We start from the raw sequence: 18,234 nt of genomic DNA, 5'->3' as shown, positions 1-18,234 counted from the left end.
TACTGTGAGGCCCCTGGGCTACAGGTACTGTGAGGCCCCTGGGCTACAGGTACTGTGAGGCCCCTGGGCTACAGGTACTGTGAGGCCCCTGGGCTACAGGTACTGTGAGGCCCCTGGGCTACAGGTACTGTGAGGCCCCTGGGTTACAGGTACTGTGAGGCCCCTGGGTTACAGGTACTGTGAGGCCCCTGGGCTACAGGTACTGTGAGGCCCCTGGGCTACAGGTACTGTGAGGCCCCTGGGTTACAGGTACTGTGAGGCCCCTGGGCTACAGGTACTGTGAGGCCCCTGGGCTACAGGTACTGTGAGGCCCCTGGGCTACAGGTACTGTGAGGCCCCTGGGTTACAGGTACTGTGAGGCCCCTGGGTTACAGGTACTGTGAGGCCCCCAGTGATATTTTCAAAAAGAAAAAATTAAAGAAATATTAAATTCATTTTTACAAGGCTAGCCACAATTAAAATTCAAATATTTGCTTTGTGTAATTTTTTTGAAACAAATTTTTCCAAAAATCAGTAAACTGTAAGTTGTTGAGTATATCTCTGGAGGCCTTCCAGCTAGCAGAGGCCCCTGGGCTCCAGCCCCCAAAAACCCATGCCTTAATCTGGTCCTGAACACAGCCATTGTTATAAGTATGATCATTATGATATTCTTCAGGTATTTTCTATTCCTTACAATTTTGGAGCAGCACACAACGAAGTAGGTAAAAGACATTGCTATATTGTGAATATACATTTCAAAATGTGACACCATTGTACCTAACTAGTAAATGATATGAGGGGTCATTACCTGTGGCCCGGTCTAGGACCAGGCCTCCTGGTTAATGACCTGATCAGCCAGGTTGTTGGTTGTACTGTACATTAAATTTCTAAAACAATGGCTAATGCCTGCTAGACTGGATTCAATATTATAAAATGCATATCCCTTTTTTTATATCATTATACTGTACCTCTTCTTTTTTTACTTCATTTTCATCTACAGTACTTCATGTTGCATATATCTTACATTACTTATTGCACCTCTCTTGTTATATTCTTCCCCATGATTACTTGTTGCTCCTTGAGGGCTGGGTCTGTATTAGTAGCAGGTAGTGACACAGAGCAGATGACTGCCTCTCAACTCCATCATCACCTACCACTTTCCTCTTGCTTTCCTCTGTACCTACTCTTGTCTGCTTTCTCTCCTCCTCTTCCAATGCAGCACTTGCAGCATTACCAGAATAATAGCTTCAATGATATCAGTGTAAAGGATTTAGTAGAGATTCAGTTCCCTTGTCTTCAGTAGCCACAACCAGCAATACTCTTTGTACCAGGTATGTTGTCCTTTCTGAAAAATAATTTATGAATAAACTACCGTAGAGCAGTAAAAAGAACAAACAACAAAAGATAATAATTATCAACTGCCTGGTTTTCCAATTTCATGGGATGGAGGTTATTGTGCAAGAAATTAGTTATAACAATATAAAAAATAAGGACAGCCATAACCAGGTTGTGATCAGCACATGCATTTTGAATGTATGAACGAGGTGAATTAAAGAATTTGTGGTGGAATGTCCCCCCCCCCATACAACAGACAAACAAATTTTATTTCTTTGCATAGGCTACAATGTGTGAAAGCATATAAGCGTGTTGATGGGTTCAAAGAAAGCCACTAACATGCTGGGGCATTTCAGGCAGACTAATCCTAATACATACAGACTACTTAATACTAAACATATAAAGAGTGGTAAATTTTAATTATACATTGTTTTCCTTATTACAACAGTGAGGTACCTAATCATCTGCAGGAATCAAATATATAGCTGAGATGAAGTATATAAAAAATGACAGTACAATAATTAAATTGAAACTATTTTAAGTTTAATTTTTTTAAGTAGAAAAATTGACAAGGGGACAAAATCCTGTCTCTCAAAGAACCGTAAGTCTCTGTGTAACCACATGCTCCACCAATTTACAAATGGATCTGGTAAGAGCAATGTATCACTGTTAGATGAGCTGTACCCAAAATACAGTAACCAGTTTACAAAAAAGGGAAAATTACAGTACTGCAGTTTTCCAATGAAAGACTAAAACACTCTAAGACCAAATCTGATTGAAGAAAGCAAAGTGCCAAAGAATATAAGTGCTGTAGCAAGGGAACATGCCAGACAGCATAACCTGACACCTTAAGAGGGCTCATATAAGTTGAAGAGGATGTAAAAGGCACATTATAGTGATCATCATTATTAGAGGCAAAACCCAATACGATGGATTGATAAATGGGTTAATCTGCCATGTCAGTGAAGTTAACAAATTCCACAGCAATAATGTCTAATACAGGAGATGGGTTAGGCAAGTACTTGCCTGCAGATTTTCCCATTAGTCATCTCAGACACTAATAACATACACTATCACAGCCCTACTGTAGGTTGTACTCTCCCAGGATAAGTCAGGTTTCTTTCTCAGTTCAAACCACTAGCATTCAACTTGACCTTGGAGTGCCCAAATGCTCATGAAGGGTTCTTTATCCAAAGAATTAATCTCCTATGTGCAACTAACTAAAAATATTGTTTGTTGCAAATATATTGGCAATTCTACTTTTCCTGAAAGCTTGAAACATTGACATCAGTCATTACTGTAATAGTGCAATCCCAGCACCCTATGGTCATTTTTTTTTTTAACTCACCAGCCATCTCCTACTGAGGCAGGGTGACCTAAACAGAAAAACGAAAGTTTATCTTTGTACATTTAGTAATTTATACAGAAGAGGTTACTAGCCCCTTGCTCCTGGCATTTTAGTTGCCTCTTACGACATGCATGGCTTACAGAGGCAGGATTTTTCTCTGCTTCCTCATGTTCAGTTATTAAATATAAATGCATAAATATTAATCAACACAGGAAGTAATTTAAATTTGAAAGTATACTCAGTGGGGTACCCCTATTTCCAGTTAAAACTTGGACAAAGTATTTATTTCTGAGAGACTAGCCCCCATTTAAGGAAAAAAGGGTGCCTTTGTACTAGTGAAGAACCCTTGATCCAAGGAATTGAAGGTATGAATACTCCTTTTTGAATCAAATTTGATTATAGTATCTTCCATTTGCCAGTTTAATGCTTTCCCATGAATAAAATAATACATTCCCCAGAACGTCATGCCTGGTGTTGCTGGTCTTTAAGCGACTTTGACTTTAGTTCTCTGTGATGTTCTTTGCAACTCATTTGCATTTCCTGGGAAAGTCGCATTTGTCAAACGCGGGAAATGGCTTTTGGTCTTGATTTACTGTCACCTTCCATAATTTACCAAGGTTTCTGCTGTAAGTAGGTAAGTAAGTTTATTCAGGTATACACAAATACAGTTACATAGATTATCATACATAGCAGCATATGTGTAGAGAACTTGGGATAACCCAAAAAAGTCAGTGACATATTACCATTGGGGTCCTTTTAATCATATTCAATCATCTTTAATCATATTCTTTTAATCATATTCTAAGATATGTTTTATAAGGGATTCTTTATAGGGGGACTTGGGTCCTCCCCCAAAAAACTACAGTTAATCACCTCTTGTATTAAACCTCATTACCTCTCATTTCTCAGGCACTGTATGACCCCTGTATATTTAGCACTTCCTCATTAATGTAACATTTTAATATAACACTAATATGCATCTCCATCTGTAGGTGAAAACTGAATTACATTGACATGGCTAGACAGCAGGGTTAGAAACTGAGCTAATGTTGAGGTTAACAAATTATTTTTTTTCAACATGTCAGCCACCTCCCACCAATGGAAGTTGACCAAAAAAAGAAAGAAACACTCTCACCATCATTCAACACTTTTACCATAATTCACACATACTCTCTTTGCAGAGGTTCCCAGTTTAGATGTCACTCAAAACAGCCAATATTCCGAACCCCCTCCTTTAAAGTGCAGGCACTGCACTTCCCACCTCCAGGACTCAAGTCAAGCTAATTGGTTTCCCTGAATCCCTTCACAAAATATTATCCTGCTCACACTCCAACACCTCATCAGGTCCCAAAAACCATTCATCTCCATTCTCTCCTATCTAACATGCTCACACATGCCATCTGCATGTCCAGGCCCCTTGCACAAAAAACCTCTTTTACCTCCTCCCTCCATTCTTTCCTAGGATAATCCCTACCCCTCCACTACAGATTTATACACTCTCCAAGTCATTCTATTTTGCTCAATCCTCTCTAAATGACCAAACTGCCTCAATAACCCTTCTTCATCCCTCTGAATAGTACCTGTAACTCCACACCTCCTCCTAATTTACACACTACGAATTCTCTGCATAATATTTACACCATACGTTGCCCTTAGACATGCCATCTTCATTGCCTCCAACCTCCTCTTTGCTGCAGCATTCACAACCCAAGCTTCACATCCACATAAGAGTGTTGGGACCACTATACTCTCGTACATTCCCTTTTTTGCCTCCATGAATAACGTTTTTTTGTCTCCAGAGATACCTCAATGCACCACTCACCTTTTTTCCTTTATCAGTTCTATGGCTAACCTCATCCTTCATAAACTCACCTGCTGACAAATCTACACCCAAATATCTGAACACATTCACTCTTTCCATACTTCCTCCCTCCAACGTGATACCCAGTTATTCTTTACATAACTCGTTTGATACCCTCATCACCTTACTCTTATCTATGTTCACTTTATAGTAGGTTGGTAGACAGCACCCACCCAAGGAAGTACTACTGTCCTGCCAAATGAGTGTTAGACAGAAACCCGTATTTGTTTTACATTATCGTAGAAATACTGATGTCTTCTTTTCCTGTCTCATAAACACACAAGATAACAGATATATCTTGTTACTTTTACTTACAATTAGGTCACACTACACATGTATGTATACACACTCACTGGAGTTTTCTTTGGTTTTTCTTAACAGTTCTTGTTCTTATTACTCTCTTTTCATATCCATGAGGAAGTGGAATTAGAATTTTTCCTCCACAATCAATGTGTAATGTAAAAGTCAATTAAAATGCTGAGAGCAATGGGCTAGTAACTCCTTTTCCCATACAGTTTACCAAAAATAAAAAGAAAAAACTTTAACCAAAAATTATGACACCAAATACAAATACAGTAGGACCCCCATAACCATGGGGAATATGTTCCAAGGACCTGCTGTGGATACCCAAACTGCAGATAGTAGCAAACCCTATATCTGTCCTATATTTTTTTTTTTTTTTTCAACAAGTCGGTCGTCTCCCACCGAGGCAGGGTGACCCAAAAAAGAAAGAAAATCCCCAAAAAGAAAATACTTTCATCATCATTCAACGCTTTCACCACACTCACACATTATCACTGCTTTTGCAGAGGTGCCCAGAATACAACAGTTTAGAAGCATATACGTATAAAGATACACAACATATCCCTCCAAACTGCCAATATCCCAAACCACTCCTTTAAAGTGCAGGCACTGTACTTCCCATTTCCAGGACTCAAGTCCGACTATATGAAAATAACCGGTTTCCCTGAATCCCTTCACTAAATATTACCCTGCTCACACTCCAACAGATCGTCAGGTCCCAAGTATCATTCGTCTCCATTCACTCCTATCTAACACGCTCATGCATGCTTGCTGGAAGTCCAAGCCCCTCGCCCACAAAACCTCCTTTACCCCCTCTTTCCAACCCTTTCGAGGACGACCCCTACCCCTCTTTCCTTCCCCTATAGATTTATATGCTTTCCATGTCATTCTACTTTGATCCATTCTCTCTAAATGACCAAACCACCTCAACAACCCCTCTTCTGCCCTCTGACTAATGCTTTTATTAACTCCACACCTTCTCCTAATTTCCACACTCCGAATTTTCTGCATAATATTTACACCACACATTGCCCTTAAACAGGACATCTCCACTGCCTCCAACTGTCTCCTCGCTGCTGCATTTACCACCCAAGCTTCACATCCATATAAGAGTGTTGGTACTACTATACTTTCATACATTCCCTTCTTTGCCTACATAGATAACGTTTTTTGACTCCACATATACCTCAACGCACCACTCACCTTTTTTCCCTCATCAATTCTATGGTTAACCTCATCCTTCATAAAGCCATCCGCCGACACGTCAACTCCCAAGTATCTGAAAACATTCACTTCTTCCGTACTCCTCCTCCCCAATTTGATATCCAATTTTTCTTTATCTAAATCATTTGATACCCTCATCACCTTACTCTTTTCTATGTTCACTTTCAACTTTCTACCTTTACACACATTCTCAAACTCATCCACTAACCTTTGCAATTTTTCTTTAGAATCTCCCATAAGCACAGTATCATCAGCAAAAAGTAACTGTGTCAATTCCCATTTTGAATTTGATTCCCCATAATTTAATCCCACCCCTCTCCCGAACACCCTAGCATTTACTTCTTTTACAACCCCATCTATAAATATATTAAACAACCATGGTGACATTACACATCCCTGTCTAAGACCTACTTTTACCGGGAAGTATTCTCCCTCTCTTCTACACACCCTAACCTGAGCCTCACTATCCTCATAAAAGCTCTTTACAGCATTTAGTAACTTACCACCTATTCCATATACTTGCAACTTCTGCCACATTGCTCCTCTATCCACACTATCATATGCCTTTTCTAAATCCATAAATGCAATAAAAACTTCCCTACCTTTATCTAAATACTGTTCACATATATGCTTCAATGTAAACACTTGATCTACACATCCCCTACCCACTCTGAAGCCTCTTTACTCGTCCGCAATTCTACATTCTGTCTTACCTCTAATTCTTTCAATTATAACTCTACCGTATACTTTTCCTGGTATACTCAGTAAACTTATTCCTCTATAATTTCTACAATCTCTTTTGTCCCCTTTCCCTTTATATAAAGGGACTATACATGCTCTCTGCCAATCCCTAGGTACCTTCCCCTCTTTCATACATTAAATTAAACAAAAGTACCAACCACTCCAACACTATATCCCCCCCTGCTTTTAACATTTCTGTCATGATCCCATCAGTTCCAGCTGCTTTACCCCCTTTCATTCTATATATTCATCCTATATATACCTATTATAAAGTTTAATTGATAAATTATGCACAATAAGTGGAAAATTATCAATTTTTCACTGATGAGGAAGCACTTCACAGCTTCTCTAAGGCTTTGCAGAACTGCCAGCTTCTCTACTATTGCACTTTGGGTCCATTATTTTGCAAAATTAAGAGGTATTTTTGGGCCATAGTAAACCGTGGATACCGAATCAGTGGATATGGGGGTTCTACTGTATACTAAATACAGTAATCTATCCGTGATTTATTTTTGTGATAGTGAAATATTTATAGCATATCATGTATCATTCTTACCATGAATGTTGTTGAGCCACTGTGGCTTGCTCTTCCACATAACTCCTGCCACATAGATGGGGATGCCAGAGAGGGTCATTAGTATGCCCATGCCTGCACAACATACAAGTCTATATTAATATACAAATAATTATATTCTGAACATCTGTACAAAGAAATCCTTAATTTTGGTTACATTCATGAACACAGTCTTACACTTGTAATAAAAGTTACTGTACATATAAATTAAAAGACAGTATGAAAGTTAAAAACCTTTAAGAACCAATAAAAAGCATCCTAAAAATAAATCATGGAACAGATGGGGTTTGAAGCCATGGCAAGTGAGCAGTAAAACTGTAGGCCACTTGGTCAGCTGAGTGGCTTATGCACTGGCCTGGAGTGGCTTACACACTTGCCTGGAGTGGCTTATGCACTGGCCTGGAGTGGCTTATACACTGGCCCCTCTTCAAGGGGGGCTCCTTGGCATGGTGAAGAGGCTCTTGGTCTGAGGAATTAGACCTGTTGGTCTCCTTCCTCAGACCGAACCTAATTACCCCCCAATCCCCCCTTCCCTATCCCATCCTCCCCTTTTTCCTTTCCTCCTCCTCCTCCCCACCCCTTCCTTTTGCCCTTCCTCTTTTTGGCCTTCAGGATTTTTCCCATAGGCACACTAGTTCATAGGTAGGGGAAGGGTACCGGGGTCCATCCCATTCCGTTGAGGTTCTTGGCGGTGGCGTAGTTTGCCGTGGGATCTGGATCGCCTGGGGATGTCCCGATCCCTCTCCGGTATCCCGGAGGGTGGCTTTGGGTGTCTTTCGGGCGATGGGTGTATGTCTGGAAGCCACCTTTCGGATTCCGGGGGTGGTGGCTGAGGGAGGTATGCTTCGTGGCGGATATCCGGCCGCTCTCCCTTTTGTCCACCGAGGTAGCTCACTCGGCAGATGTGAGGTTGCTATCCCGGATTGCTGGTTTACTGGCATGAAGGGTAGGGTATGGCACGGGTTCCATGCTGCATCTGTGCTACTTGCGGTGCTGAGGTCCTCTTGGGTGCGGAGGGAGATTTCTGGCCCTTTCATTCCTCCTAGGAACTATCCCTCCCCGGTCCCCCCTTTTTTCATTCTTTTTTTTATTTTTATTTTCTTTTCTTTTCTTTTTTTTCTTAAAAACCAATGCTTCACACGGGATGAGAAAATTCTAGTTAGGAAAACGAATGTAGGTCAACTGTACACAATCACGAACGAGAATGATCTATCACGATTTCTCAGGGATACTAATCTTACAGAGAATAACTAAACAATGTCCAACCTAAAAGCCTATGTAATGTAGTGTATGTTTTGCTCCATTATTGTTCAAATTTCGTAGTACAATCTCTTAGTATTTAAATAATCAACTACCTCATTATGTGATTTTACTAGGAAGCATAAGTCACCTTATGTAATTTTCTTATTTACTATTATTTGCTTAAATATTAGCTGAATTGATACTTTCTCTGTCCATATTACTACCTCATATTTTTTTTAAATACTATTAATTGATATTACTTACTAAAATTAATAATTAATTACCATTTTTACTATCATTACAATTTACTCTTAACATTTTTGACATCATTTAATTACCATTACTTGTCTAATTACCATAACCTGTTTTAATACCACATTTACTAGAGTACTCTTAATTACCTTGTACTGCCAAATAACTTCTAGTATAACTACCAGTCCAATAATGAATCCAAATAACTGTTCTTAAAAATTAATACTTGAAATAAACATTACTTTCTTTTTTTTTTTTGCTAATTAATCTTTTTTTGTAATCATTATTACTTACTAAAATTTTATTAAACACCATATTTACTACCAGTCAATTTTACTTTTGTACATTAATCATTACTTTATACTTTTCATAACATTTTGTTGCCAAATTTTCAAGTTTATATATTCAACTCCAACCTTTATATTATCCTTTGTACCTGTGTACCTGTCTACCTGTGTACCTGTCTACCTGTGTACCTGTCTACCTGTGTACCTGTCTACCATCTTACTATCATATTATAACCAAGTCATTGCCATTGTTATTTTTTACTTATTATTCTTTTGGTACTTTAATTTGTGAATTTTATTTTGTCAATTTAAATCTAGTTATACTCTTGATCTTGTTAACAACCTATACCAGACCCTAGTGCAATTGCAAGTACCATTTTAATTTGTATTTTTATATTATAAGTTTATACCTAGTTGTACTTTAGCTCATTCTAGCTCAATACTTAGACAATGCTAAATTCATTATATTAGACCTTAGTGCAATTACAAGAGTGAGTCTGGTGCCACTTGTAATTTGTTTTTTTATAGTATTAGTTTATACCTAGTTGTACTTTGGCTCATTCTAGCACAACACATAGACAATATCAATTTCATTATGTTTATTAGTGACTATACTCTATATGACCAAAGTGCTTTAGCGGTATACTTATCCAAACCTCCCACCACTACAGAAATTAGTATTAGAACTCACCACATAATACAGGATATAAACAACCACTATTTAAACCTAAAAGATGAATGATCACGTTGACCCTGATCTAAACCTCCATAATCTAACACACAATCAAAACTTATTACACAGCATCACAAGCCAGCACTATCCTGAACACTGCTCAAAGTCTATCAGTTCTTAACTACAACATCAGGTCCTTAAGCAAACACTATGATGACCTCCTGGCACTCCCTGAGTCACTAAAGACACCCTTCTCCTGCATTATTCTTACTGAGACCTGGCTTAAGCAGGACACAATAGATATCTACCCACTACCAGGATACACAGCAATCCACAACTGCAGACCATACCAAGTTGGGGGTGGTACTGCAATCTATTACTCTAACCAACTATTTTGTATTAGCACTAATTGCTTTAGTGATGAATATGGGGAATACATTTTTGCTAATTTTACTGTAAAAAACCTCAAGACGCCTATAACAATCGGTGCCATATACTGGATACCCCACACAAACATCCCAAACTTCAGTGAGAATCTAAAGTCACTAATAACAAACAGACAAATGAACAAGCACCACCTTCTCTTAGCTGGAGACTTCAATATCAACCTTGGCCTACCAGATGATCAGACTGTAACTGATTTCATCAACAATATGAACAACACACTTCTCATACCAACAATAACTAAACCAACCAGGCTGACTGAGACAAGTGCAACCATAATAGACCACATATGGACCAATATACTAGCCCCCCTTAAATCAGGGATAATCAAAGACAGCACTACTGACCACTACCCTACCTTCCTCTTAACAAACATTAGTAAGCCACCACTAGAATACAACAAAGTTTCATTTAGACTCCATGACGAGGCCTCAATAAGGAATTTCACAGCAGACCTAGAGACTGTTGACTGGCCTACAGAATTCTCCAATGCCAATGGTATTGACGATTGGACAGACATTTTTCTTAGCAAAATACTTAGACTATACAACAAACATTGTCCTATAAAAACGAAACAGCTCACGAATAAACTGCTTGGTTGCCCATGGCTAACCAGCACCATTCTGAAATCCATTGATAAGAAACACCAATATGAAAAGCAATACAGACAGGGCTTAATACACAAAGATATTCTTAAACAATATTCATCAGTTCTCACCAAATTAATAAAGAAAGCCAAACAACTATACTACTCCAGTAGATTCACTGACACAAGAGGAGATATAAAAAAGACCTGGAAAACACTTTCCCAGATTCTGGGGACCCACAAACTGAAAAAAACAAGAATATTGTTCTAACTAAACCTCATGAAACACCACTGCATCCCACTGATACAGCTAACAAGATAAACGACTTCTTCTCAAACATAGGATCTAATCTTGCCAGTAAAATCCCACGTACCAATGCCCTTGCCGGGGATTACCTAGATGGGAATTTCCCAAGTTCCTTCTATCTTGTACCAACTGAGCCCACGGAAGTCACCGAGATCATAAAGTCACTTTAAAATAACTCAGGGAATCTGTCTCACGTCCCACCATTATTGTACAAGCGAGCGACCCATGTCCTTTCGCATGCTATTACATTACTTTTTAACAAGTCACTAGAAAATAGCACTTTCCCGACACCACTCAAGACAGCAAGGGTTACACCAATACATGAAGGTGGTGACCCTACAGACGTAAACAACTATAGGCCAATATCAAACTTACCATTGCTATCCAAAATCTTCGAGAAACTCGTGCACAGGAGACTATATTCATTTATAACGTCACAAAACATACTCAACCCCTGCCAGTTTGGATTCAGGAAAAATAAAAGCACTAATGATGCAATTATAAAAATGCTGGACCTGCTTTACACAGCATTGGAAAATAAGGAATATCCGCTGGGAATTTTTAATGACCTAAGAAAAGCGTTTGACACAGAAGACCACGGCATCCTACTCCACAAACTTGACCACTATGGTATAAGAGGCCATGCGCTTGCGTATTTTAAATCCTACCTTTCTAATAGGTATCAGTATGTCACCATTAAAGACACAGCCTCATCAATACTGCCACTTGATACTGGAGTTCTGCAGGGAAGTGTCCTTGGACCCCTGCTCTTCCTCATTTACATCAATGATCTTCCAAACATATCCCAACGCCTGAAACCCATTCTCTTTGCTGACGACACAACTTATGCTATCTCCCACCCTAATCTTATCGCCCTCAACACCATTATTAACGAGGAGCTGCTCAAAATATCAACTTGGATGACAGCCAATAAACTTACACTTAACACTGGAACGCAGGAGGGAGAGATACATGATTATATACACATGGAAAATCCTAGAGGGACTAGTACCGAACTTGCACACGAAAATCACTCACTACGAAAGCAAAAGACTTGGCAGACGATGCACCATCCCCCCAATGAAAAGCAGGGGTGTCACTAGCACGTTAAGAGACCATACAATAAGTGTCAGGGGCCCGAGACTGTTCAACTGCCTCCCAGCACACATAAGGGGGATTACCAACAGACCCCTGGCAGTCTTCAAGCTGGCACTGGACAAGCACCTAAAGTCAGTTCCTGATCAGCCGGGCTGTGGCTCGTACGTTGGTTTGCGTGCAGCCAGCAGCAACAGCCTGGTTGATCAGGCGCTGATCCACCAGGAGGCCTGGTCACAGACCGGGCCGCGGGGGCGTTGACCCCCGAAACTCTCTCCAGGTAAACTCCAGGTAAACTGGCAAAACCTACTATATTGTGTTTGGTAGCAGAGTAGGTGTTGCGCAACTTAACATTAAGATCGACAACACTCTAATTGCCAGATATAATGAGGGCAAATTCCTTGGCCTATACCTCGACAACAACCTAAATTTCAGCACCCATATCCAACACATAACAAAAAAAGTATCCAAAACAGTTGGGATCCTCTCCAAGATACGATACTACGTGCCGCAAACTGCCCTTCTCACACTATACCATTCACTTATATATCCATACCTCACCTATGCTATCTGTGCTTGGGGTTCAACTGCAGCAACACACCTAAAGCCAATAATAACCCAACAAAAAGCCACAGTAAGAATAATCACTAAATCCCATCCCTGGCAACACACCCCCCACTCTTCATAGATCTAAACTTACTCCCTGTTCAGAACATCCACACTTACTACTGTACAGTCTATATCTACAGGACCTTAAATTCCAATATTAACCTTGACCTAAAATGCTTTCTTGATAGTTGTGACAGGATCCACAGGCATAACACCAGACACAAACATCTCTGACATTCCCCGTGTTCGACTAAACCTTTACAAAAATTCAATGTATTTCAAAGGACCTAAAATCTGGAACACCCTACCTGAAAACTCTAGAACTGCAGACACATTCATCACTTTCAAAACTACAGTTAGAAAACATCTTATCTCCCTGATCCACCCCGACAACTAACTACATGATAACCACCTGGTGGTTCACAATTACACTCACTCACCCACTGACTATAAACCCAGAAATACTAATCTTAATCTTAAAATAATAAATCCTAACTAGTCATAAGTTTGCCTATGATACTCCAATATAGACACTTTGTATTGTGCCAAAACAAAAGCATTCACATTGCTAAACTCACAAATTATGATGTAATCACTTAGCCTTAATACCATAATCTGTAAGGATTTAATGTTAAGAATTAATCTAAGTCTGCTCGAAATGCCTAACCAGGCTAGGTGTCCTAGTGGCCCCCTCTGTAATTACTATTTTATAACATGTAAACCACACAATACCCAAAACCTGTAAACCCCACATTGTAACCTTTATAGAGAATAAACTTGAATTTGAATTTGAATTTGAATTTGAAAGTAACCTAACCATGGAGTCCCAAATCCATGACCCCGCTTCCCCCGGGCCCCTTATTGTTACCGCACCCTGTTTTGACCTCGCCTCGTCTTTTGGCCACCTCTTGCTGGTGCTGTTTGCTCACCCACTTCAGGTACCGGGGCTTCCACTGACTCCTTTGATTTGTCTGACCTCCACTCTCCTTTGACTATGCTTCCAGCCTCTCCCTCTATGGTGCGACGATTTTCGAATCGCCAGCCCGTCTCACGTCGGACCGACTCTGGTCCCACTTCTAAATGCCAACGACAATCTCCTGACGATGTTATTTCATAACCTTCCCATTCTACTCGGAAAAGACCGACACGTCATGCACTCCCTCTCCACACTCAGTTTCGGACCACATAATGGACTAAATTCTTTACTTTACAACCGACTTCTTCTACTGCCTATCTTTCTGACCATAGTACAGTGGACCCCCGCTTTACGATCACCTCCCAATGCGACCAATTATGTAAGTGTATTTATGTAAGTGCGTTTGTACGTGTATGTTTGGGGGTCTGAAATGGACTAATCTAATTCACAATATTCCTTATGGGAACAAATTCGTTCAGTACCGGCACCTGAACATACTTCTGGAATGAAATAATATCGTAAACCGGGGGTCCACTGCATTGGCAAAGCGCTCCTACGCCACACTGGTAGAGATATTTCCTTTCATGCTCTTAAGAGTGGTACGCGCATCATCACAGTCCAGAATTCTACCCAAGCTCATGATCTTTCTCTTTTTTCACATATCGATACTATTCCTATCACTATCGAAAAACATCATTCCCTCAATTCTTGTAGTGGTACTGTTATTCTGCCCCATACCATAGTCCAACAGAATTTCCAGACGTATGGCAATGACATTCTCGAACAGCTGGAACTCCAAGATCTCCCAATTCTCAAGGTAGACACTTAGGTTCTTCCTGCCCGCGGGCGAAGACGTTACCCTTGCAATGTGGCTAGTTTAACTTTTGACAGCCGTGAACTCCCATCCTCTGTTTATGTAGTAGGACATCGATTACAAGTTCGGAAGGTGATCCCTACACCGCAACAGTGTAGGAATTGCTGGCGATTTGGCCACCCAGCAAAATATTGCAGATCTATAGCCGAATGCCCAGTCTGTGGTGCCGATGACCATTCTAATACATCTTGCAGTCGACCTCCCTCTTGCCTTAATTGTCATGAGGCTCACCCTTCGTACTCTAGCCGTTGCCAGGTCTACTTAAATGAGCGGGAAATTCGTTGCCTCAGTGAGGCAGAAGGTCTCCCTTATGCTATGGCAGTTTCTCATCTCCGCCTCCAAGGGAGACTACCCAGTGTTTCTTATTCTCGTGTTTCAAAACGTCCCCCCACTTCTGGGGTCCCATCTTCTGCAGCCTCCTCTGTGGTTGCCAGTCCCATAGTCACTCCTGTATCTAATTCTTTTGCTGTCCTGGGCTCAGACATCCCTACTTCAACACTTCAGTCTGTCCTCACTTCTTCGTGTTCTCCCTCACAAACCCCGGTATCGACAAGACCTCATACGACATCCCAATCGTCCTTCTTCTTCTCAGAGGTCCAACAAATCTCCTTTAACCCCTCCTTCCCTTCATCCACCTCCACATTTTACCTTCCCGGTCTCTGTACCTAGATCTTCCCCTTTCACTGGCTCCTTTACAAGTGTGGAGGTTCATCCTCCTCGTACTGTGCCTTCCTCCCCTGTCCCCTCCCAAGTTTCTTCCTCTTCTGCCACCTCCCAGGTTTCTGCCTCTTCTGTCCCCTCCCACACTTCTCCAGTTCCCTCCACCCTTTCGCCCCCATCCCTACCTTGGTACAGTCCATTACAGCTCTGATCTTTACTCAAACTCCTCCTCCTTCCATCTCCAATATTGTCTCCCATACGACGTCTCTGAACTCCGAAACACTTGAAGCAATCTCTGAATATATTGCAGAGACCAAACCAACCATCAATGGACACTGATCCACCCTCTGATCCTTCTCTTTCCTCTTCTCTGTCTGCGCAACTCCTTTCTTCACAACGCACGATTCCTTCGCTACTTGAACGTTTTCTTCTGCCACCGCATGTGGACTTTTCTAACCCTTCTAATCCGTAGGTACCCTTACCTGTGGATTTCAGGTATCTTTATCATTGCCAATCATGGCCTATTTACAGTGGAATATTCGTGGCCTCAGGGGTAATCGGGGTGAACTTCAGATGTTGCTCTCCCAGTTTTCCCCTGTTGGTGTTTGCTTACAGGAACCAAAATTACACTCTACCATTATCTATCCCATCTCAGGCTATAATTTGTTGTATTCTTCAGATCCTTTTCCTGATGGGACCTTTAATGAAAGTGCCCTTCTTCTACGCACTGATATTCTGTACCATCAGCTATTTGTTCGTACTTCGCTGCATTACACAGCAGCCCGTATCCACTTGCATAGGTGGTATACAATCTGTTCTTTGTATCTCTCTCCTTCTCGGGCATTATCTATCACAGATATTGCCTTTCTTGTTTCGTCATTACTGCCACCACTTCTGTTACTTGGCAATTTTAATGCCCATCATTTCCTCTGGGGGGGGTCTCGCTGTGATTCCTGTGGCATTCAGTTAGAGGCTTTTCTTGCTACCCACCCCCTCCATGTTTTAAATACAGGTACTCACACCCATTTTGATCCTTGGACTCACACTCTTGCATCGATCTCTCAGTCTGCTCTTCCTCCGCCGCATTAGACTTCACCTGGTCTGTTCTCCCGGATTTACATGACAGCGATCATTTCCCAATAATTCTTACTTCCCCTTCATATTCACCACCTCTTCATAACCCAAGCTGGCAATTTGATCAGGCAAATTGGAACCTTTACTCACAACTAACTGTTTTTAGTGAGGTTCCTTCTTTGTCCTCCACTGATGAGCTTTTACACGTCTTCTCATCCTACGTTTTAACCACAGCTTCTCATTCTATACCCCAAACTTCGGGCAGGCATTCTCAGAAATGTGTGCCTTGGTGGTCTCCTGCTTGTGCTCATGCAGTACGTTTGAAACGCGCTGTGTGGGGCAGGTACCGGTACAATAGAACCATGGAGAGACTTCTTGATTTTAAGCAGAAGCGTGCGATCGCTCCCTGTGTCATCCGTGATGCTAAACGCACTTGCTGGCGAGATTATGTCTCCACCATCACCTCTGCTTCCTCTATGAGTGCAGTCTGGAAAAAAGTACGAAAACTGAGTGGTAAATACGTATTCTCCTGACCCGGCTCCTGTTCTGCAGGTTGCCAGTGTTGATATAGCAAACCCACTAGATGCTGCCAATGAAATTGGCAATCATCTGGTCCATATTTCTCAGGGGCTCCATCTATGCCTCTCGTTTCTTTCCTCAAAGTCTGCCAGAGAGTTAGCACCCTTGGACTTTTCTTCTCTCAGAGAAGAACAGTATAATGTGCCTTTTACCCTTCAGGAACTGGAGGCAACACTCTCAGCTTGCCGATCATCAGCAGCTGGGCTGGACGACATTCATATTCGTATGCTACAACATTTACATCAGTCAGCCCTTGCAGTCCTATTATGCCTTTTCAATCTTATTTGGTCACAAGGAGTTCTTCCACAGCTGTGGAAATCTGCCATTGTTCTCCCTTTCCGCAAACCGGCTACTACGGGACATGAAGCCTCCCACTATTGTCCCATTGCTCTTACCAGTGCAGTTTGCAAAGTGATGGAACGCCTGGTAAATAGACGTTTAGTGTGATATTTAGAGACACACAACAGTCTCTCCACTCGTCAATATGGCTTTCGTAAGGGTCGTTCTACCATAGACCCCTTACTATGCTTGGATACGTATTTTCGTAATGCCTTTGTGAATAACCACTCAGTTATTGCCAGATTTTTTGACCTTGAGAAGACATATGACACAACTTGGAGGTATAATATTTTGGTCCATGCCCACTCCTTAGGCCTTCGAGGCAATCTACCATCCTTCCTTAAGAACTTTATAACTGACAGACATTTCCGTGTTTGGGTTAATAATGTGCTCTCCCCGGACTTTATCCAAGCTGAAGGTGTCCCCCAGGGATGTGTTCTGAGCACAACACTTTTTCTCCTTGCTATAAATGATTTGGCCTCTAGTTTTCCATCCAATATTTGGTCATCACTCTATGTTGATGACTTCGCTATTGCCTGTGCAGGCGCTGACTGTCACCTCATTACAGTTTCTCTTCAGCATGCGGTCGACCGTGTTTCCAATTGGGCCACCATACATGGGTTTAAATTTTCCAATACCAAAACTCACCATATTACTTTCACTAGACGCTCTGTCATCTCCGATCATCCTTTATACCTCTATGGCACTCGTATCCCTGAACGTGATACAGTCAGGTTTCTAGGCCTCCTCTTTGACCGTAGGTTATCCTGGAAACCTCACATTACCTCTCTGAAGACAACTTGTCACAGCCGGTTGAATCTTCTTAAAACCCTTGCTCATCTTTCATGGGGAGCTGATCGTCAAACTCTCCTTCACCTACATTCCACCCTCATTTTATCGAAACTTGACTATAGTGACCAGATCTATTCAGC

The 18,234-nt window shown here is 41.2% G+C and overlaps 1 protein-coding gene across 1 annotated transcript in view; it reads right to left on the bottom strand.

Annotated features, from left to right (window-relative positions):
• Positions 1-533: 533 nt before the first annotated feature.
• LOC128687116 (large neutral amino acids transporter small subunit 1) overlaps positions 534-18,234 on the bottom strand; it is a 198,251-nt gene continuing 180,550 nt past the window's right edge. Inside the window, exons 8-9 of the mRNA XM_070098339.1 lie at positions 7,348-7,440; positions 534-1,324 (exon numbers count right to left, since the gene is read on the bottom strand). Of these exons, the coding sequence (XP_069954440.1) occupies positions 1,236-1,324; positions 7,348-7,440 (182 nt within the window). The 3' untranslated portion in view covers positions 534-1,235. The remainder of the gene's footprint in view (positions 1,325-7,347; positions 7,441-18,234) is intronic.

This window comes from Cherax quadricarinatus, chromosome 62 (assembly GCF_038502225.1).
Source record: "Cherax quadricarinatus isolate ZL_2023a chromosome 62, ASM3850222v1, whole genome shotgun sequence".
Lineage (NCBI taxonomy): Eukaryota > Metazoa > Arthropoda > Malacostraca > Decapoda > Parastacidae > Cherax > Cherax quadricarinatus.
Note: the sequence above shows the minus strand (reverse complement) of the source record. Positions and strands in the feature narration are given on the sequence as shown.